General features: G+C 45.0%; 1 protein-coding gene across 1 annotated transcript in view; it reads right to left on the bottom strand.

The window, feature by feature from the left end:
• The window catches only part of AFF1 (AF4/FMR2 family member 1), a 67169-nt gene extending 43972 nt beyond the window's left edge, over positions 1-23197 (bottom strand). Inside the window, exons 1-2 of the mRNA XM_030947606.1 lie at positions 23037-23197; positions 333-453 (exon numbers count right to left, since the gene is read on the bottom strand). Of these exons, the coding sequence (XP_030803466.1) occupies positions 333-453; positions 23037-23053 (138 nt within the window). The 5' untranslated portion in view covers positions 23054-23197. The remainder of the gene's footprint in view (positions 1-332; positions 454-23036) is intronic.
• Between the last annotated feature and the right edge of the window lie 703 nt (positions 23198-23900).

Genomic DNA, 23900 nt, shown 5'->3' with positions numbered 1-23900 from the left:
ACTGCTTGAGCCATTATCAAGCCAATCTTGGTGCACCTGCAGCCTCCAGGAGCGTTAACATCAGATTCATTTATTACACCCAGAGCTGCAGACAGACAGGCAGCCAAGCTACTTCTGAGCACCCTCCCTCAAACTACAGGAGGCCAGCCTGAAGTCCATATTGCTCTTGCACAACCAACAGAGATTCAAGCACATACTCTGAGGAATTGAAATTAAGCAGATGGGAAGATGCTGTGTTTGTATTTATCATGCTCAAGTCTATGCAGAGCCACAGCTTTCCTCTTCCACCTCAGCCCTCTCTCCTCCTCTCTTCCCCTCCCAGCCCCCATTACCTTGTAGGGTTCTGCAAAGAGAGGAGTTTTCTCAGAGAACTGTTTTTTGTCTTCCAGAACCTCCTGACTCCGTCTCTCTTTCTCTCGAATCCGCAGCAAGTTTCTGTCCTCATTGCACAAGCTTTAGGAAGGAGAGAAAGGAAGGATGATTAACATGGTACACGAGTGTTATCAACAAGTATCTACCCAGTACAGAAACCCTGATTTCAGACAATGGCTTACATCCAGAATGAAAGCAACTTTGAAATCCATGGGATGGTTACAGCTGACAAATCAGTTACATCAAGAATTTGCTGCACAACACAGTAATGTGGCACACAAGGTATATGCATCCTTCTCAGTGATTTCTATCCTGATACCTTCAAGAACAGTGCGAAGGAAAAAGCTATCCATCCATTTCATTGTGAAACAAATTGAGGAGCAGTCAGTGGGGGTGACAAGCACACCAGCTGGTAAATCCATTTGCAACAATAACTGTGAAAAACTAACATTCTTGCTGTTCAGACTTCCACCCCAACTCTTCACTGAGGAGTAAAAGAATCCATTATTTTGAAGGTGTTGCCACTTTCAAAGAACAAACTTTGCCTACTTGACAAAAAACAAGGCAACACTACTTGGCAATAAAGAGGCTTGAAAGCTGCTCACCAGGAAACCCAAGTAGCTGCATTTAAAGCAATCACACAAACGTATTTAGAAAGGTCTCAGAAACTCAGAAAACACCAGGTCAAATCCCCCTGTTCCTCCTCAACCACATCTGCATGCACTCAACTCCAGCAGCCCCACACCAAAGCACCAATAACCCTGTGTCACATGCACAGAAGAAAGACTTCATGGAAAGCCAGATCCTTTAAACTACACTTTGCCTGTGAAATTCTACTGCAAAACAAGACTCTTGCTCTAATCTTTATAGACATTGGGGAAGGAAAAGCATGCAGGCATCTCTCTCCTGCCTTATTTCTACCCTACTGCACAGTCTACTGTATACATACAATTCCTAAATTCTTCTTCATACTCGCAAATTCTCAAGTGCCCACTTTGCAAGGGAAGAGCCTTGTCCTCTCCAGCAGTGGCATCTTCCCAAATAGCCACCTACTGAAAGTTTAATCATCCAGAGGAGAGGCAGAGGACTGGCTTTGCTGTAGCAGTTAACCAAGAGGTCTGACTGCTGCAGAGGGGGTTTCCTGACGCAATGGGAGCTCTGGAAAATGATGCTGACAGATGGCAAATTTCTATATATGGAACTGCAGTAAGGATGTACTTGTACCACTAAGGCAGAAAAACATATTCAGGGGTTAGCACGTTTAGCATAGTTTCCAACTTTGCTAGTGTCAAACTGTTTCAAAATATAGCAAAACAGAAGTGCCCAGTAATAGCTATGTACCCTACTCCTGCAAACAATTTCAAACGTTCATAAAAGAGAAAAGAAGAAAACAGGAATCACTGACCACTGCTTCAGTAAATACATAGAATCCTTCTGTAATAAACTGTATAATAGAACCATTTCCCCTGTACATCTGATGTAATTTTGCACATCAGCAATTTCCTATCTATAAGCAGTTAGCTGGGCAGTTGCACTGTGTGTGCCAGAAAAGCTTTGTGCAGTCAGGTGAGGGAAACACCAACTGCAAAACACAAAAACTTAGGAAAAATTATAAGGCAAACTAGAAGCAATATTGGCTAGATTTACTATCTAAAATGGTATGCTTGCAAATGTTTTTTTTTAAGTGAATGTGTTTCACAAAAAGGCAGGCCACATATTATGACCCTGAAAATTGTTTTTTCCTAAAATACTGTGCTTACATCCATGTGGATTATGGATGTCCTTCTATTTCTAGGCTGGCAAGCACCCAAACTCAGAGTAATCAAGTTGTTTTGCTCAGAGGTTCTGATTACATTCAAACAAAAGAAAAACCCTAAACCACTTGAGTCTCTCACAGCAATAATATTTATGATGAGAAGTAGCTATGTTTCCTATATGTACCCTGACACTGAATGTAAAGCAACTTACATGCTGCTTGCTGCTAAGACAGCAGCTGTAATACCTCTAAAGGCCTTTTCTTCCCCTGAACCTTCCTTGACCCCAAGCTCTCTTCCCAGCAATAAATTCTTTCTAAAGAGTGTGGAGGGGGGGTAGAAGGGAAGGGCAGGGACACTGCCTATCTGCCATAGTGCCAGTTCCTGAAGGTTTAAGAGACAAAGGTGTCAGCTCAGGACCCTCCCAGTGGACACGGGTGCTCACACAGGTACAGGAGCACCGGGCACTGCTCAGTATTCAATACCCTCACGGGGTACCATGCCCGGGCTGCTGGCCATGCACAGCCAGCTGCCCCTGCAGCCTGGCCAGGGGTCACTCCCCTCCCCTTTGCTGCTCGGGATCACCACCCACCCTCTGCCTCCCTGTCTGAATCGGGTCAATGTAATTTTCATTCCGAGTTTTTCTTCAACTTCATTGAACAGAAGGAGCTACAGTTTCAAAAGCAGAAGGATAAAGGGAAAAAACACTGAGTAGCTACTTTTTTAATAATGCAGTTGAGAGCAGCAGCCTTTCCCTCTCGAAGCTGCAGACAAGACCTTAAACTGCCTGAAGACAAGAGCTAAAACCCCTTCCCATTTTATTTTATCATATAGGTGTCACAAAAACCTTTTGAAAACCGGGGCTATGCTGTAACTCACAGGGCAGCTCCCTAAGGTCAAGTGTCAGGAAGCCAGGCAGAAAGCCTCTGAGAACCACGGTCAGCTCAGGCCCTGTGTGGCCCTGTGCCAAGAGGAGAGGAGGTCTCCATGTCCTGCCAGGCGCCAGCAAGGAAACCCACGCGGAGACGCCGTCTGCCAGGCTCCGGCAAGGCGTCCCTCGTGCACGCACTGCCCCAGCCCCGCTACTGCCCAAGCTGAGGGGAGAACCCCAACCCCTGCTCTTCAGGAACCTCTTCAGACTCACAGCTTTGACACCCAGATTTTCCTAGAATGAGAACTCAAGAAAAACCTCAAAACCACCCCCAGCTCTTCCTTACTGGCTTGTAGAAATGCTTTGGGAAATTGAACCTCGAGGCTTGGCACCAACACACCAAGCACATGGGAGCCTGGGAGTCAGGGGGATACATGCACAGATCACCCCCACCCCCCAAAAAACCCAAATAGTGCTTTGATACAAAGTGAAACAGCAGAATTCTGCTAGGGTCAAAGAAGCCCAAGGTGAAGGCTCCCATAATAAGGGATTTGGTTCAGGAAGTTCAGCAAAGCACACACCCTGATCCACAACATCATCCAGACTTGGGTCTGTAACAGAAGCCATAAAATGCCGACGTGCTCTGAAGCCGCTCTCAGTGACATGCCAGCCCTTACTACATAGGTTCAAATGCTGATATGTGACAATCCAGACCATGACAACATTTTCGAAAAATAGACTGGTGCAGGAAGAAATTCTGCCTCTCCTGTCCCATGTGTTCTCCGAGTGAAAATTAAATGAAAATAAAAATCTGCTTTAATTGTAATAAGATCTAGTACCGGCTCCCAAAAGGACTTATCCAGGAGCAAGGAAGGAAGGTGGAAAAAGGCTAAAAAGCAAACACACAGAAAACACTCACTTCCCTCTCAACATGCAGAACCTCTTCCTCTGAAACACTGAGACACAACATTTCATTTTAGTAGAACTGCAGGAAAACACAAATTTATTGAAGCTGTTTTGTCATTAACATTGATTCTTTTTTTTAATGTGAGAAAAAGCTGATCATGATTGAGAGACATATTTTTACTTAAGGTAAGACACATCATCCCCAAAAACAATTAAACAGAGATCACAAGGATGCATCACAACAGCCTTGCTGCAGCACCCCGGCTCGGTTCCTATTAAAATCTCCACAGAAAAATTACCACAATTTATAGAGCCAAGATCACATCTGCAAAGATTAACTATGCAGTTTCATTCATCAGCCCATCAGCCTGAAAAGAAATGTGGATAAAGTCTAGCACAGAAAGCTCCTGAGCATCACAGCTGTGCTCAGCTGTCACGCTGGTATCACCTACACAGCCTGACAGTGAGTGCAACACAAGCAGATGGAAGGACAACACTACAGCTAAGACCAAACAGCATCAAAAACTCCCTGTCCCAACCTTTGCTTCCTTTCCTTTATGGAGACATCGACAAGTTGTGACTTGCTGAATCTTTTAAGTTCTGTTTCACATCAAACACTATTTCTCAGAAAATACACAGTTTGAACATACACAAGTGGTAAGAGAAAAACATAGGGTAGAAGTACAACAGATGGTACAGTTAGTCAATCATTCTCTGCAACATCATCATCAATCAGCTTTGATACATGCTTCCCAAAAACACATATCTTCACACTGAAGTGATATGAATTGGAATTAGCTTTTCAAGATTTTGTTTCCTCCAGCTCCTTCAACTCATCACATCTATCCAGCCCTGTTTACTGACTATATGACAGGGGCATCAGACCCACTGAGCAAGAGATCAAGGCCTCACAGCCCACCTGTTTATCTACAATGACTGTAAGAAACCTCTCGTCAAATATTTTTGGACAAAAAATGTGTTCCAAGAAAATGCAGCATTTCTGCAACCTTTCCTTGAAAGCATATGGAAAAATTATCCTGAATACACCTCTTTTTGTTTTAAACACGTAGCCCTCTAGGTTACACAAAAAAAAAAAAAAAAGCAGAGAAGGCTGGGATGTTGTAACAGGCAGAAGGGAACTGCCACTTTGCTTAAGTAGAAGCTAAGTTGGCCTTTGCCAGAAAAAAAAAATAGTTCTACTTTTGTAACATTAATCATCTTCTCACTCAGCCTCTCCTATGGTAATCTTTGGGTTCAAATTCTTACTTATTTGTTTCCTCCCACTGTTGCCAAGTTTAAAATTATATTCATTACTCAGCCATTAAAAGGCTTTTGCTTCCTTTCAGCATCAATAGGCCTTTGATCATCAAGCAGTCCCCAGGAGTAAGCCTGATCTTTCCCTAAGAACTGAGCCCCTGCAGCGCCCAGCGACTTTTGCAGGAACTGGGAACTCTCAGATGTTCTTCAAACATGACAGATCCTTCATAGACTCAACTTAAACCCCAGTGCAAATGGCTATGCACTAAAAACACACCCCAAGATTTCTCAGCCTGTGGTCCAGGAACCACTGAAGTCTCAAAGAGGAAAAAGCAGATTTGTCAAAACATGCAAATAACTGTCAGTAACAACCTTTTTTGTGCCTACTCAAGAAAGGCAAACAAGTGAAAAGTTTATGACTTGGACTTTCCCTCACACCCTGAAATGTTTAAAATCTATTATTTAGTCATAAACTGCCACGTACAACAGCAACTTAGGAAATCTGAAAAAATGTGACAATTATAGAGCACATAACTATGGTGCCACAGCCGAAGACCTGCACAAACGAAGAGGCAGCATCTGCACTTGTGTTGCTGCAGAAACGAAGTCTCTAAAGTAACCCAGGCTTTCAGCCTCTCCCCATGCAGGTGACGTTAATAGAACAGTCAGAAAAGATGTTAATTATAAGTTAGACGGGACACGAAAGCTGTCATTCTCCATTTAAATGCAAATATATTAGAAGGGCTTTTAAGAAGGTGTGATTGTGTGAAGTGTAATTACAAGGAAAGCAGACAAGGAGTTGATGAATTTAAGGTTTTGTTTGTTCTGGATGCGGCAGGCAAAGCAGGAAATGTGAAAAATTTAAATCACCGGGTATGTGCAATGAAAAATCCTGACCACTTCGCCAGTGCAAGGCGTTCTGTACGCGGCAGGCTCAGGCACACATCCCAGGATTTCCAGCAGCCACGTGAGTGGTCTGACTGCCATTCAGCCCCGAAGGCATGCGTGTCTTTGTGGGTAGGTGAGTAAAGATCTGCAACTCCGGTGCTATTTCAGGGATCGGGTATGCAAGAAAGAACCCAAGCTGCTGGCGCCTTGGCTGCGGCTGATGGAGCAGCTCTAGAAGCGCAGCGTCGGATAGGACCCGAGTCCAGAACGAGTTCTCCAGATTTTAAGAGCCCTCTCATAGCTGCACACTAGGCAGCCTTGATTGCGGTGACCCAACCGTGACAAGACTGAACTTCCATGTGAGCAGCGTTTGCAGGCAAGAGGACCCCATCCATGTCTCTTGTCACCTCATCAGACAGGATCAAAAAGTTGCCTTTGCCAGATAAAACATCTGCCCCAATGGGTTTATTTTGCAGAGGTGACAGTGAAAAATAAGTTATTCAAAACTTCACTCTCTGTATCAAAATGGGAAGCATCAGTTTGCCTCTAACTCATTTACAGTGCGCTGTTGCACAGCTGAGCAAACATTTTCACGCAGCCCCAAGTGCCTCCTCGCACAGAGGAGCCAGGGCCAATCTGGCCAGGCTCAGCTGGTACACCCAGATCCCTCTGACAGCCTGCTACATCCTGCCTTTGTCTGAGAATCCGCTTCCACGGAGAATCAGCATTCCCCGCTGAGCAGGTCCTGCTCCAACTGAGAGAGGACTTTGACTCACCCACGATTTTCTCAGAAGTGACCTTTTCCCATTTTTATGGATTTAAAAGCCAGCTGCAGTCACGGAGTCTCTCATCCACAAAATGCAACCTGGCATTATTCCCGATTGCCAGAGGACGAGCGCAGGGATGCTGGCACAGCAGGGTCACCAGCCCTGTGCCCCAGCCGCTGCTGCACAACTGTTCCAGGCACCTTCCCTGCCTCTGCAGCACCTGGAGCTTGCTGCGAGCTGGAGCTCTTCCTTAATGAAAACGGAGGTAAAGCACTTGGCAACTGCCGGGAACTGAGCGTGTAGAATTGAACTCACACGTGGCCATGTCAGGGCAGCACGGGGGCAATTTGGATTAAGTCAGTGTTCAGGTAGTAGGCAGGCAGCAAGAAAAATTACGGTGAGTAGACCCATTTGAGACTCAGCTTGACACGTTCTGCTCTCCAGCAGGATTAACAGCACCTGGAACACCTCTCACTACTTGGGAATGGACTGCCCTGCAGCATGACTCCCTCCCACAGGGCTTCTTCCTCTTGATTATCTACATGTCACTTACAATAAAAAACATCATGCATTTCTCCTGATTGTTTAAGTCAGCCTGAGACATGTAAACAAATTTAACTCATTGTCTTACAAACCCTAGCTCAGGAAAATTATGTGACTGAAGTAAAATCGGTGGAAGAATGCCAAATCTCAAGTTTTGTTAAGCCTGGCCAGATCCTCCAGCACTCTCCACTTCAGTGCCCGGCTTCAGCTGTTATCTCTAAGCCAAGTCTTTCTGGCAGGGCTCTTTAAATCAGCTGCATGAGCACAGGAGCAGGGTAACCACCACATGGTGAGCAGCAACCCTTTCAGAGCATGTACATGTGTGCACAACCGCCCAGCACAGGGAGAAGGTGTTCCCCAGTGGAAACAGAGGCAGAATGGTGATATTTTATTAACTCACCCACCACCAGCAAAATATCAGTGTCTCTAACGCTGAGAAGGCACACTTGAATAGTCAGAAGTGGTTATCAGCTGCTGCCCGAGCAGCCTGAAGGCTTTCTTCAGTGAAGTGGTGCATGAAATCTCCCACTGTACCCATCTGCCTCTGAATTCCTCATCTCAATGGCAGAAATCCAGCACCTGGGATAAACTGTTGTAGGCTTGCCTGGGAAAATGCATAGGGTACAACCTACATTCTACCTTATATAAAACCTGTCCTACCTGCTCATTTGCTTTTGCCTTGAAATACCCTTTTTGCTCTTCTTGTTGTTCAGTAAAATCAATACGTTTAAAGGCAGCAAGAGAACTGTGCATTTGCAGAATAATGCACAAAAAGCAGAATGTAAAAATGAAACCAGGCTTCTATTTCTTTAAAGTATGCTCTAAAACAACATTCTTTACTGGCAAACCATTAGGTAAAAAAGGCTGTCACAAACTAGTATTATCTGAAAAGGAACCAAATAATTAAGGGATCAACAAAAAACATTTCTACCTTTCATATTAATTTCCCAGACCTATTTTCATTCGTTTTTTCACACAATTGCAACATTTTGGTTCACACATATTTCCACCTTAGTGGTTATAGGAAATTAAGCCATGCTTGCTGCTGTTTCTTCCCACCCGATATCCAAATATTTAATTCCTCATGTAGCACAGAAATACTCAGTCAAGCAAAGCCCAATGGTCCCCTCCAACCTAGTTACAGTTTCTCCAGTATCCTCACAGAAATGATAAAGCTTTGAAAGAACTCTCAGCTAAAAGGCCTTAAGATGAAAAGCAAGTTACAGCAATGTAAAAAAGAAAAGAAACAATCCAGGTGATATCAGCTGTTAAATTTCAGAAAACTAATGTTTAATTTTCTATGTAAAATAATTTGTCAAGTTAAATCAAAGATTGAAATCTTACAATCTATTTTACTACCTTACTTCTTTGAGAGGATACTGAAATGCTTACTGCATGTGCAGGAAGTCAAAAGCAGTAAATATTCTATTTTAGGACTACATTAAAACTATTCAAGTGGACATGCCTTTTGTTCATTGATTTTATAGAATTTCCTAAATGCCACTAAAAAAACCCCAACATTACTGTTCTCCACTACTGTAAAAAAAGAATTTCAACAAGATACACAGTTTGTAGAAGAAAACCCGAAATGTTTAGTGAGCAGTTGCTTCATGGGTGTGCATTTTAAATCCCTTCTCACACAACACTTCTCCCCACACAGCTACCATCCCTGCACATCTGGCCAAGTGAATATATCACTGGTTTTTCCCCAGGAGCCTGCTATCAGCTGACCTTGTCCATGCTCTGACAAGCAGCTCCTATTCCATCAGTCACTCTGCCATGTAGTCCACAGGTGCCACAACCTACACGAATTGCCACATTATCGCTTCACGCACAGCTCAGCTTAGCTTGGTTCCCTTCAGCCATCCCCAAACCCCCATTTCTTAAAGAGCTGACTTCATCCAGCTTGTTATAAATGCTGTCAGACAGCTTGAAAGGGCTGGCAGTGAGACCTCTGCACAGCCCAAGAGCCTTTCACCTCAAATTTCCTGCACAGTCCAAAGGGTTCTCCTTTCTTCCCTCTGTGACCATCCCAGCTGAGAGCCAACACAGGCTCCTGGAGCTGACAGCTCAATGCAGCTCAAAGCCCAGTGTGTAAAATGTAACATCAGCCTGAGAACTTGCTCCTCTCCCAACTGCAAACCTGAAGCCATTCAAAGAATTAACTCCACATCAAACGCTATCTGTGGTTTAATTTGCTGTGAGGCATATCAAAAGCAAAACCTGCAAGTATGAGCATTTGAAACTGTCTCAGAAATATGGATATGTGGAACTCTGCCTCCTGAATCTTTAATTCCCTGCAACCTATAAACACAAGAGCAACTTCTTGTGAAACATTCTTACTGTAAATCCTTCCCAAACAACTGAGTAAATCAAAACTAACATGCTAAGAACAGGATAGTACTGTAACTAAATTGAGATTAAGAAAAGTTTAAAAATATGAAAGAGATTAATTCTTTCATACTTTCATAGGAATTAGCAGCAAACACGTCATGCATTAAAGAAAGGTCTCCTATCCTTTTGAGTTTTTCACTTACATAACAGCATGTACCAAGTAACAGGTTGGACAAGTCTTATCTGCATAGCAAGGACTACGTAGAGATTAGCAATGTTTGTTGAAAAGATCTGTTTATATGCTGAAAAGCCTATTTAAAAACCTTTCCTGCATTCTCTGCCAGATTCTAACTATTCCAAAAGTATTTTCTAATTTTTTTCATCTATACACAGAAGGGCCTGCTAACTTTCCTATGGTTCCTATCTGTTTTTCCATTTTATTAAGAGGTGCACATGCTCTGTAGCTGACTACCTCACTGTGCTGGAGTTTCAAACTGCAATCGAATCATCAGCCTGAACAAAGCAGCTCATTGTGATTCTGAAAGAACTTGGCAAGTGTTCAATCTAAGCAAGAGCAATAATCCATGACAGGGTGCATTAGGCAGGTACTGATGCATGCCTAATGCACACTGCAAAGCATATATCCCTCCAAAATACACTCTGAAGTATCTTATCTTTCCTTTTTCCTGCTTTTTAAGAATGTTTACATAAGCTGTTACTTTTAGCAACTACAAAAACTATCCCTTTAAAGAATAATAATAAACTGGATACAAATACTCTCCCACTTCAGTTTTGTACACAATTATTCAACATATTTCTGTTTTTCCAATTCAAAACCAAAAAACCAAATCAAAACAACTACAATAAAAAAAAAAAAAAAACCGAAACAAACACAAGCCACATGCACCTCTGTTTAAAAAGCACCTATTTTGCCTTGGTGCTGGAAGCAGGCAAGTGCTCAGCTCCGGCACCATTAGCCACACTTGCATGCAGGCAGTGGGAACATCACCCTCTGGCTCGCACCAAATCAACAGCCAGCTCCTGTTCCCACGGGACAGCAGCACGGCTCTGGCACTGCCGACGCCACTGCAAACACTGGAAATCTCTGAGCTGCCTGCTGCTGGGTCTGCCTCTGTGTGCGCCTGGCACCGGGCATGTCCCAGACGTGCCAAGAAAGGCCTGAGCAGCACAGGGGCTTCTGCAGGCAGGTGAGGTCAGGCATCCTTGCCTAAGGCAGCACCGGGAATCCAGGAACTACACCTTGGGAAAGGGGAGTGCTGCTGGGAACCAGCAAGGCCAATTCCAAAGCACTTACCTCACCTCCCTGAGCAGCACCTGAGTGCTCCTGGAGAACGTGCTCCCTGCTAACCATGCCCTGTTCTGGAAAGCACACAGCTGTACACCACATCCACAGCCAGCTCAATACCCACCCAATAGCTATTTCACCGGCTGCTCCTAACCTAGGTGAGACATCTGAAGGATGGACAGAGTTTCTCTAAGGACTACTGTATCTTGAAAGCCATTATCATTGACATGATCATGGTCAATGTTCCTCTGAGCACATCTCCTTGGCTGCCTAAAAACACGAGGTATTTTTTGTCAACCATGTAACACAGCAACCCCATGATTTTCACAGGGAGGCAGAGGGACAATGTGTTTTCTAGCTGAAATAGCAAACTACTACATACCAGGAGTTATCTGCCAATAATTGGGCAATGTGCTGATTAATACTTTTTCTGGGTTGCCTAAGGACACTGCATGCATGAGTATCTCACCACTATTAATTAATCATTCTTTGTGCTTTTATCCTGGTAGAATTTACATGTTGCACACAGTGAATACCCTGAATGAGGCAATTTCTACCTCCAAAAGCACTTACTATTGTCAGTTTATTTGCCCTGCTTAGCCCGATGCTCAGATTGGCAATAAATCATCATTCTTAGCAGCTGAAGTGTTTAGTGTCTTTCATTCAATATTCTTTCCTCCTTGCTGTTCCCCCTGGAAGTACAGTAATCATGTGCTGAAAAGTCATTTACAGCACTGCAATTAAGAGATTATTCCATTAGGCTTTGTATTTCTATCCGGTTTTATGTTTCCATTAAAAGCACTTTGTTAAACAATTGAGCAAACAACTTCATGCAACAGCAGGAGCCTCACGAGCTGATGCTTGTCAGGCAGAGCCCAGTGACACAGCCCAGGATGGGCAGGAGGGGCTCATGGATCCACACAGACCCTCCTCTTAGGCAGGATCCCAAAACCAGGGACAGGATGGGCAGCATGACTGCAGATGGGCCAGTGTGGCATCAGCAACTGGGGGAGTGACTGCTGCCAAGAGATTGGGTGGAACTGGGGAAGAGTCCCTGGCCAGGCACCTGTGAGTGGGTGCATTCCTCTGTAAACACAGCATCATTTCTTGTACCTCTAAGAGCAGAGCAAAATTGTCAAGGAAGTTCTACTTCCATAAAAACTGACCACCTCTTCAAGGAGCAAAACCTGAGAGCCAAAGAAGTCACATTTGCCCAGGCAATGACTGTGGTGATTTCACACCAAGCTCGTGACCAAGGCTGGAAAATCCCACCAAAATGCCTCAGAAATACACGTGAGGAGTTTCACCAGGCATATCCAGCATTCTGTTCTCTCAGTGGTGACTCAGGGCACTTCCAGGGAATAAATCACCTTCTCTGATAACACCCTTCCAAGCCTCTGCCCTTACGAGTATTTTCATGGCAGCAGCCAATGAGTTCCTGTCCTCAACACCATGGTGGCAACAGACTTGGAAGGAGAATGAATCAGCACTGCCTCTCCCCAGGGTTCCTCATCCCTGCCCTCCCACGCTTGTTCCCAACAACAGCCACTCCCTGCCCTCAGGATGAAGCAGGAGGTCTGTGCTCTGCTCACCGAGGGACAGAGCAGATGCCCTACAGGAACCACTGCACCGAGCTCCTGGAGAAGGTTTTCCATTCTTACATGCAGGCTGCTGGACTTTTCCTCACCCCCTGAGTGTCTGCCCAGAGCTACACTCAGTGCCAAGCACAGAAAGCCCCTCCACAACCCCTGTCCCAGCAGCCAGCTTCCCGCATCGTCACAGGGATGCGCTGACTCAGGATTGCTTCATCTCCCTGTACTCTCTCGCTGGCCCTGAAATTCATTCATGAAACATCCACAAACAGAATGAGTAACACCCCCAACAGCAGCTGACACCTCACATAACCCAGGTAACATCCAGCCAAGCCAGCTGTAGAAAGCTAGGTATTTTCAAGAAAATGCAAGTTGATCATAGTAATTTGGAGCCATGGGATAACATTCTCCATACACACTTTTTAACACATTCAGTAACTTTTCCATCTTGCCCAATTTCTTGGTTACCACAGTGACTAAACACGAGCTGAAAAAAAGAGTAAAATTCTGCAAAGCAAAACTTGCCACAAGTATTTCTGGAAGCCACTTGAAAAAAGAGAGTAAGGAAAGAGTCTCACTATTCACGCATTTTTCTATTCTTCTTGAAATTTCCATTAAACCTCAGAACAGCTCTTAGAATCCTTTCCAACTAGCAAATGGTGCCTTAACTCCCCATTTTTTCACTTAACAGCCCTGTTTAGAAATGTGGAGCTTGTGGTAATGCATACAATAGAGAAAGAACACAGGAAATTGTAAGGTTAATATCCCTCCCTTTTCTACATCTCTTTTTCTGTCACTCCTCAGTTTCAAGCTGTGAATCAGGAATCCATTTTGAGCACTTGCTTATACACATGCAAAACCCATTCTCTGTGTAAAAGCTCCAGGTCAAGAATTCTTTTTGAGCACAAGCTCAAGCAGAGCTCTTTACCAGGAACACCCTTTTGAAGTGGACTTGAAAACTTAAAAGCCAAAGGAAATTAGAAAATTAGATACTAGCATAAATTCCTCTTTTCACTAAAGTACAACATTGCCTTACAATACACAGTTTAAGTCTCTCAAAAGATATGGAAGGGGTAGACCAGCTGGAACCCAGTGTACAAGCTGAAGGCTACAATTTGGCCCCAGATAAGGACAGCACAGAAAAACCCAGAGGAACCAATAAAATTTGGAGCAGCAGCTGTAACAACACCTTGTGTGCTCACCCTGCTGAGCCCTGGCACATCAATTCTCACCACTGCCTCAGCTTTCAGCACACCCTTGGCCAGCTGAACTCATACAAACCATTTCAATCCTCCTCTGGTTTCCTACTTTCCATTGAGACTCAGCTGTGTGTAAGCAGGATCCTAGATCTATATCTAGTCAGTGCCTGCACCTCCCTTGCACTCCCATCTTATTTGCACTCACCCACGTGAAACAAAAGAGGAAGGGGTGAAAGAATAGTTCAAGGGCCTTCTAAGAAAACTGCATGGCTTAATTAAAGACCTTTTAAATGTATCTTATTAACCTCAGCAACTGCTACTGGTTGTTCAGACCTCCCTGTCTCTAGGGGAAAGAAAGAAAAATTGAACAAGTAAAACCAAACCATTATTCACTTGGCAGATTACTGTACACAAACAGCCTTTCAAGTTGTTACATTAAAGTAAACACAGCTTATATCAATATCATCTGTACTTTTCCGTCATTAGGCTGCGAGGGAGGAGATGGCCCATTTTCAAGGAAGCAATTTTTACAAAAGGAAACCATTAACTTGATATTTAATCGATGCACAAAGGAACAGGGAAGTAAAGAAGAAATAGCCCAGAAGATGGGGATGGGACGCAGAAGAGAGTTTTCTTCACAATACCTTCTTTTATATGGCGTTTCTATCAGACTTTTCCATGTGGACAGGAGGGATATTTTCAAACAGGATTTTGATGTTTTTTCCTGCTATAGTTGAAAACAGGAGCTTTTCTTCTATTTCTACTGTTTTGACAGGCACAAATGATGGCCAAATCAGAAAGTTACAGGAATAAGCACTGTTAAGGGAGCTGAGTGGAAACAGGACTGAACACAGGACCCTTGGCTGAGACATCGTGAGCTCCATACGTGTCTCTTTATAACCAAGTACAGCACAGATACCAAAGTCAGTTCTAGCTAAGAACTGAAACCACTCTATTTGGCCAATGTTCAGCCTAAAGGACAGAATGCCAACTAAATGTTCATTAGATTTAAAAATTAACCCAGACTGCATCTGGCTTTATAAGCATTACAGGATGGGGGGTTGTGTGTGTGTATGGTCATCGTCTTCTTTGATTTGGGGTGTTTTGGTAGGGTTTGTTTAATATGCACAGCTGCTCAGTTTTCACAACAAATTCTCTCACAAGTTGTCCAAATAGCAAAACATCAACACACACCAATACAGTTGCCAAACCAGATCCCAAGAAGGTTTTGGTTGCAATTACCAGATTGTGCAATAATTACAAACTGCTTTCATTTAGTCAAGAAGTACAGAAGGAGCTTCTGGCTGTGAAACACAGTGCCACACTACATCAGCTGTCTATATTGCAAGAGGAGGAAACAGCAATAGGTTCCCTGCACATAAATTCTGTCTGTTCCTCCAAACATGCAGGAAAAAGGGATGTGTAATGAAAGAAACCTCTTTATTGTCGGTCAGTTCATCCAGTTTACTTAACTGACTTGGAAAGAAAACACCCTTTCCAAATCATTAAGAACCAGACCGATTCACATGTTTAAGTAATGGAAGAACCAGCTTGGGAGCCAAGTTTTAATGTTATCAATTTCTGCAGACTGGCAATTTCATCCATCTGTTTTACTCCACTCTGGTCCCACTTGTGCAGAGCTGCACTGTCAGTGCACCATGGCACCAAACAACAGCAATACTCATCAGTGACATGCTCAGGTAGGTACAGAAACTCACTTGGGGGCTGGCTCACCTGGAACAAAACCAAGGCTGAAGTCATCCCACCTGCCCACTAAGAGTTTGGAACTGGTTTGGAAGGAGGAGGGAAAAACAGCAAATAGTTAAAGGCATCTTCAGAGGGAAATTCTAGACTGAAGCTGCTGATGTTTTTTCTTCTCCCATCCTTGACTAAACTCTTCATTTTGATTACAAATAAATAAAGCTGCAAGGGAAAGCTTTGTGTCACTTAATTCACTAAATGACCAAGCCTTTTTTCATATGTAAAACACTGAGTTACTGAATTTTTCCAGCCAATTTAGGAAGTTATTTAGGTCTATTGTTCTCAATTCCTCATCATACAAGTCAACTTCTGCAATGGCAGAAGTACCCCAGGTCTCCGAATAATAGATCTCATTATTACAGTGTTTCTAAAAGCAGATTAGACCTTCTCAAAGAACAGCACATGATTTTACCTATTTTTCTCTCTCCCCAACGTGGGTGATTGCAGAGAATGTTCTTATGCTCTAGGACTAGTAGTTTTTTTACCCCTGTAGTGCATTACACAGAACCAGGCATTCCCTCTATGGAGGGCCACAAACCCAGTTCAGCAAAGAGAGCCTATTATTAGTTTGCTGAAGCCAGTCCATGTAAACTGGATAAGGGTTTGCAAACAGATAAAGATCACCCACAGTGTTCCAAAACCTCAGCAAAGTGATCACATTCCCTTTAAATATTAAGCCACTTGTTCATCTTGCTTCCAGAATGAAAGCTACAGAATGTCATGCATTAAATCAGAAACCCAAAATCAAACCAATGACCAATTAAAAGTTAACTGCTGGATAAAGCCGAGCACTCTGCTGCAGGGTCTCAGCAAAGAAGGGAGACACAGTGGTCCAAAAGAGCTCTTTGGCCAGCACAGCCTGCACCCACCATCTCACAGCCATCCTCCCAAAAGCCATATGCCAGAAAAAGCAGCCTCCTTCACCAGTATCATGGAGCTCACACTTGGGCCAACACAGTTATCTCACCTCTGCAGTGCACTTGCTGCCTTTCAGCTGTGCCAGCACTTTTCACAGTAAAGAAGGTCTGCAGTGACAGACAGACACACATGGCAGCTTCCAGGTAGTGGCAATTCTAAGGGAGTCTTCTAAAAATCCAAGCAAAGCTCCCTGCTGTGCAGCAGAGAGGGACAGACCAGGCTCTCTTCTGTTAGCACATGTTATTTTAGTAAAGCTAAGAAGAAAAGGTCTCTAGACTGACAGCCTGTTCTCAGCAGAGCCACAGGTTTACTGACATCAGGAAAACAACTTTTCCTAGAACAGCTTGTTCTGCCGAGGGCTTTGGGGACAGGGAAAAGAGAAGAATGTCACCAAAGCACTTCTAAACTGCCAGAATATTCCCTGCCTTCAGATTAGGATGATTTTTCCAAAATAGCCTAGGGGAGGGAGAGGAGTATTGAGAAATAGCTGCATACCAGTTACAAGGGAGAGTTTCTGAGCTCTGCTTGAAAAGATTAATTATGCCAGTAATATATTTTTAAGCAAAACCTTACAAAGTGCAGAAGAACAAAAAACCCAAAAGCAATTTCTTATCATGTCTCCAATTCTCCAGAGTCGTAAATATCCCTTTACTGCTCCACATTTTAATAATTCCTTTCCATTTCAGATGCAAGCAGACAGCTGTATTTCAAAACGCAGTGCCCACAGCTCAGCTCAGGGAGGAGGCACGTGCACTGGAGCTTCTCACACACCTCACATGCACACGCCACCTGCTAAACACCCTGCCATGAAGGAGCTGATCATACACTGCTGAATACATCACTTGCTGCTTACAGCTTATACACTGTTCTGAGAAGCAAAGATATATAGAATAAAAATACTACCATATGCTCAAGAGTTTCCTCTTTTGTTTCTTTTTAAAATACTTATTACTCAGGTTTTGGTTGAACTGGTGATATAGGTGTTTGTGTGGTTTGTTATTTTTTGATGAGTTTTTGGGTTGGTTTTTGTTGCCTTTTTTTATTCACAAGTATAAAAATTAAACCCACAGTTCTTGTAGTTCTGAAAATGAGTTTTGCTGTTGTCTCTGAGGTTAACCATTAACAATTTGCTTGTTGAACTTTCTCTAAAAATTACAGCAGGGACATTATTTTCTCTTAACCTGATGGTAACATTGCAAAAACATCAGTAAAGGAAAACTTTAGGTTCCTAGTACAATAAACATTCAGAACAACTGAAAACGACAATTCTACAAACAATATCTAAGCCTAAACTAATCCAGAAGTCAAACATCTTCCTGAAGCATTTGTGACGAAGGTTGCCTAACCAAGTGTACCTAGATCCCTCAGCTTGACAATTCTGAAGCATTAACAGGAGCAGAGCAACTTCTCAAATGCAGTTTTGTGCCCACACACCTGATCTTTCTCCCCGTTTGCCACCTCCCCCTTCCTAGACAAGAATAAGGCAGCAAAAGAAATGCACCTTTTAAAAAGCCATGCAGTTCAATAGGGGGATCAACAACTTTGCACCTCAGCCGCAAAAGAGCTGAGCTGGGGGCTGGCTCTGCACACAGCAACCGCTACAGCTGAGAGGGAAGATGGGCTACAGGAGTTCTACCTCTCACCACTTTCACAGCTGCTTGATTCTGTACTGATAGAGAATTCAACTTCACTTCCCTGAATTGTCTATGAATAGGCAACTGTGGAAAATCTTCTCCTAGCACACGCAGCAGCTCTTGTCTGTTCCCCACAAAAGCATTCTGCTGGAGAGGCAGCTCTATGTTAATCTACTATGGTAACACCTCATTTGGGAGTCATAATTGCCCCAGCCAGTCCCACACCATTCCCTTTTTTATCATGGACACAGATGAACTGTAGCAGCCAAAACTGCAAAACATAAAATAGCCAGTACATTTTCCACTATAACATACCATGGCGGGGGCGGGGAAGCTCCAGGCTGTGTTCAAGCCTGAACAAAAAAAGTACTTTCTCTATTTTTTTGAGGCTCATGCATCTCTACAGTAACTCTTTTGTCATGCCAGGTAAGCGAACTCTGCACCCCCAACCACCCAGCACCAAAGCCAGGCCCTAGGATGACACCCTGCCCTCTGTGGAGAGCTCTTCCTCACTTCACTGTCCTCCACCTCATGGAAAACAATGTCATTGTAGCATTCCCGCGTAACTTTAAGGAGACACCTTTTCTATTCTATTTTAAAGGCATTTAAAAGCTTCATGTATCATTCACTATGACTCTTCTCAGAAGAAAAGTGCTGAGAATTTATGTACCTCATTAAAAGCTTGTTTCCTGCTCTTCATGCTGCATCTTGCAGTTGTACCAGCAAATGATTTTCTCATAAAAAGCTGTGAGAAGAGGCCTCTCTTTGTAACACAGATTCAGACACAGGAAAATTACATGACCTAAGGAAACATTCCCTTGTATACCAGCTCGAGTATGCCATGACAAATGTACTTCAAAATTTTCAATAGCCTATTGCAAATTGGAATACCCACTGCTAAAAAAACCAAACCAACCTGAAAAATCCACTTCCCTGTGAGCATCTCTGTCTTCTGTGTGGGAGTGTTTCAGCTGCAGGTCTGTCTCAGAGCAACTCCAAGCAATAAGGAATTGCAAACTGAAAATCCCCAGCAGCCCACAGAACCATGGATCATCCAGACATCTGGTTCTGGAGAAAAGAGGTTTGTATTTCTAGGCAGGGCTAGCAGCAATCAAAACCAACAGGGTTTCATGGGATGTTTCAGATTTCAATAGACAAGTAAACTCCAACAAGATATTGTTTCAGCCCTTCTTGACCACCACCAGCTGACTGGAATCCAGCATCACCAATACTGGTATTTGCCACGAAACAAACAAGTTATGAAAAGTGTCTTTACATCTGGCCTGGAAAGCTGTGAAATGACATGGAATGAATTAAAGCTGCATCATTTAATGTAGCTTCTCCTCAGGGAAAAGACTCAGCTTTACTTTCTTCAAAATTTACTGTCTTTCAAATATAGATAAAGCCACATTTTATTTCTGCAAAGCATCACCTTTTTTCTACCAGAACAGGCAGTACAGTCTCTTCTCAAGACTCTTGTGGGTTTAGCTGGTACAACTTGGCTTTAGGGGGTGGAAACAGAGGGTTTCCCAGGCTGCTGTCCATCATTACCCTTCCCTGCAGGGCTGGCTCAGGAGAAAGAGCAGTATGAGCCCAGCAGGGATGACAGCACAACACTCAGATTTCATGTTGCTCTGACTGTGTACTGTATTCACCTGTGTCCAAAGATTTGAAAATTGCATTGGTTCTGCACACCAGAAATGATGCTAACCATGACCACACTGAAAAGCAAGTTATAGATAAGACAATCCGAAATTCTTGGCATCCAAAAGAACAAAGTATTTTGTTTATCCTCCAACAGTAAATAAGTGTAATTGACAGCATCTACAGACAATTTAAAACGACCTCAAGCAGCCTGAGAAAAGCAGCCTGCACCTTAAAAAAAAAGAGGCACATATTCATCTAAAGATCCTCAGCTTGCAATTGCTGCAGCAGAGCAGGTATTTTAATGAAGAAAGAAGCAGAAATGAGATGGGCTCTGTCAGTCTGTCCCACACTCCTCCCAGGGGTCCTGCCATATTCCCAGAGCAGCTGAATGGCACATGATGAACATCACACCACAGTCGACAAGAAACTAAATTTGTCCTTATTCAGATCAGCTCTGCTTCTGCTCACAAGTTGCTGAATATACCACAAAAACCTGACACAAGCCCTGTTGCCTGGGGACACCACAGGCATCAGATCATCTGTGCACTCCAGAAGGGAGCACACAGAAAGCTACAGCTGCAAACCCACGGCTCAGCGAGCAACTTAAAAAACCCCCACAACCCCACATTATACACAAAAAAAAAAGCTAACTGGAGGATGGTTTCTCCACCTAATAGCTCCAGATGTAAGCTACTTGCAGCAGCTAATGGGAGAAGCTGATCATTCTCAAACCATGCCCAACTCGCCCTGGAAGCATTTCTTATTTCTTAAGATCACTATTTTAAAGAATGCTGTGGCATCCATTAGCACATCAGTTCCTCAGTTATCACCACTACAGTTTTTAAAATGCTAAGGAGCAGCAACAGGTAGGTTTCATCACCTTGCTTCCCCTACCCTGTGTGAAGCCCAAATGCCAGGTGAGCTGCTGAGGATCACAGCACTGAAGCTGAGGAAAGGATGCTGGATTTTCTTGTTTCCAAACAAGCATCCTTCCCTGTGTCACATCACTTTCACTAGCTAAAGCAAACAGCATGTGAGAAATAGAAAACGTGAGCAGATGGAGGAGCGCCTGAAGGCCTCATACAGAGTGATACACAAACCACTACTGAGTATCACACCACCTCATCAGTAATTTACTGAGCTTGCAGAAATTGCCTGTATTTTTTGCAAAGCACAAATAAACACAGAAAGCTCACCCATTTCTTTTGTCAGCTGCCTTGCAGAGTAAACCCTCTGACATGTTTTGGCAAAAAGAATTCTGGAGACATGTGGCTTCTCAGTCCCATGCAGCAGAGTTCTCATTATTTATTGTGAATATTAACTCATCCTTTACTATTGAATAAAAGCTTCTACACACCCACAAAGCACATTTTTTTTTTCAGATGGGATGGGTACACCTGCAGATCTATGCCACTGAAACAGAAACATCGCAGGCCTTCTGGCAAATGCAATCTCTGTCCTACAGACTCATTTCTGCTGCTCATATGCACTCCTACTCTCTTTAAATGTCTTAAAACAAACAATCAGAGATCTTAACACTGATCTTCAGGCATACAGAGTAACCTCTGTACTCACTGTGCTGAAATGCTCTGACACAGTTTTACAGCTTGAGCACCTCACAGCATCCTGACAAAAGCAAAAGCCAGCACACAGGATGGAGAAGGAAGGAGGGTACAGAATGGCAGGTGCATGCCTTGTCCCCATGTCTGTCTCAAATGGCAGGTGTGGGGCACAGTCCTTCCACCTGCCCTGCAGAATTCAGCCCCACGGTCCCAGCCCTTGGATCATTTTCCTGCCTTCAGTCCGAGCCACTCAGCGTGTAACACTTGATTCTCTGCACCATTCACCTTAGGGGTCAGGGATGTGGCTCCCTGGCGCCAGCAACGCTCTGCCCTTTCCTGGCCAGCTGGCTGAAGCTGGGGGCTACTGCTGGGACCCGGCTCCCTCGTGGCCTCCTGCCACCCAGCAGAATGGCTGTGCGACCTCTGAGACATCAGGCACGTCCCTGGCCTTGGAGCCAAGCCAGGCTCCAGGGCCAGCCAGCATCCCTAGGATTTATGCTGCATCCAGCATGCGGTCCTATTACAGCAACGCTGATAATGCAGGCCAGTAAATCATGCAAAGGGATGATACAAAGGAAAAAAAAGATGCTAGAAACTCAATCTTTACCTTTTTGTTAAGTACTCTATATGCAAAATACTCCCAGTATTGGGAGAGTAGGCCATGGAAGCTGGAGAAGAGCTCAGCTGTTAACCAAGCAATCAATCTTCCCCTGCTTCTTCCCCAAACCGCAGGGCTCTGTCCTTCTCCAGTTTGTAATTTAAAGCCAGCTCGGCTTCAGACCTGCAGAAAGCACCACTGTGAAAATGCACCGTGAGCGCCAAACTTATGTGTAGGATACACCACCATTTTAATTTTTTTTTTTCCTGCCTGCAGGAAAGGGGAGCAGGGTGGCTGCTTAGTGTGGGACAAAAGAGCAAAAATGAATTTCTCTCTTTGGCATTTCTGAAATGCACATTAAGGCATCGTAAAAGCTAAAAAGCATTTAACAGGTACCTTAAATAGCACTGCTCCATCAAGTACTACTGCTTAAGAAAAGCTGCCTCCCCCATACTGAGTGTGAAATTTACTTTAGGCAGGACACTCCCCCACTCCCGCAAGAGCAGGCAAAATGCTGCTTCTTTAAAACCACAGCAGAAAAGTATTTACCCAAGATCGGCGTTTTCGCTTCAATTTGCTCCCGGACAGCAACTAAGTAACCCATTCCCGTACTCTTCCCTGTTGTAACCATACCTAGAAAATGTAACCTAACATTTTCTGTGCTCGCAGCTATCCAGCAGACACAACCTGCTTCCTCCGGCCCATTCCCCATTCCAGCAGAACCATTCCGCACCCTCTGAGCCAGTCCTGGAGGCAGTGACAGAGACCCGCTCACGCCGGGCTGGTTACAGACTAACAGAAACAAACAAACGCGAGAATCAATTTCAAAGAGCTTTTAAGCAGACAAGTCCACGGGGGAGACGGAAATCGGTTTCAAGGAGCTTTTAACTTGTTGGACCGGGAGAGATTTGACGGGGAGCAATTAGGACTTTGTTTTTCCTGCTGGAAGAAAGTTTACGCTGGGAAGAGAGAGCGGGCACGGCGGTGAACAAAACGCAAGGACAAAACCCACCGGGGGCTCGGGGTAAAGCCCCACAGCCAGCTGAGCCTGAGCAGGAGCCAGGGCATCACAAACCCAGCTCCAAGCCAGATGCACCGGGCGACACCAAAGTTATTTAGTGCCATACCTCGACTGGGCAGCCATCGCGGGGTTATCCTGCCAAACGTCCTCTATCCATGAGCTCCGTCCGCAGCTGTCCAGGCTCTACCCCGCCGCCCAAACCCGCCGTCCCATGTGCCGGCCGCCTCCCCGCCGGTGCCCGGTGCCGCCGCGCCGCGGCTCCCCCCGCCCGGGCGGCCGGCGCAGGGCTGGGGCTCGCTCATTTTGATCGACATCCGGGCGCCCGGCCCTCCCCCCGGCCGCCGCCAGGGAGGGGGCCCGCCCGGCCCCAGGGGACGGCCCCGCTCCGGCCTGCAGCCGGCGGGGCCCAGTGCCGCCGTCCGCCCGGGCCGCAGCCCCGCTCGGTGTCGCCGCGGTGCCCGGGGCGGCAGGACCGGCGGCAGAGCGGGCCCCGCGCCCGCCCCGCGCCCGCCTCCCCCTGCCCGGCCGAGCGCTCGTGGTACGGCCCGGCCTGGCCCGGGCGGGCGACGGGAGGGCCGGCCCGGCCCGGACCCCTCCTGAGGCGAGCGGGCCGAAAGGGCCCGGGCCTGGAGGGACGGGCCGGGGCTGCTCCGGCAGCCGGTCCCTGCCCTCCGCCACGGCCCCGCGGGTGCTCCGGCGGCGTCTGCTTCACTTATCTGCTGGCTTATTTGGGGTTTATTATTTTATTATCGTTATTATCATCATCATTATTTGTATGGGGGGGGGCGGGGGTGTGGGTTGGTTTTAGAAAGACAGAATAAAACGGCACGAATTTTTCAAAATTTCGGGAGTTTCCAAATCTTCGAAGCGAGCACAGAGCCCAGCTGCAGACACGCGTCCCAGGTCTCCCCGCAGATGCGGCAAAGGAAGTCCTGAGCGCGCTGCTGGAGCCAGAGCTGGAATTGCAGGC

Source organism: Camarhynchus parvulus, chromosome 4 (genome assembly GCF_901933205.1).
Source record: "Camarhynchus parvulus chromosome 4, STF_HiC, whole genome shotgun sequence".
Classification (NCBI taxonomy): Eukaryota; Metazoa; Chordata; class Aves; order Passeriformes; family Thraupidae; genus Camarhynchus; species Camarhynchus parvulus.
This window is presented reverse-complemented; position numbering and strand designations above follow the sequence as displayed.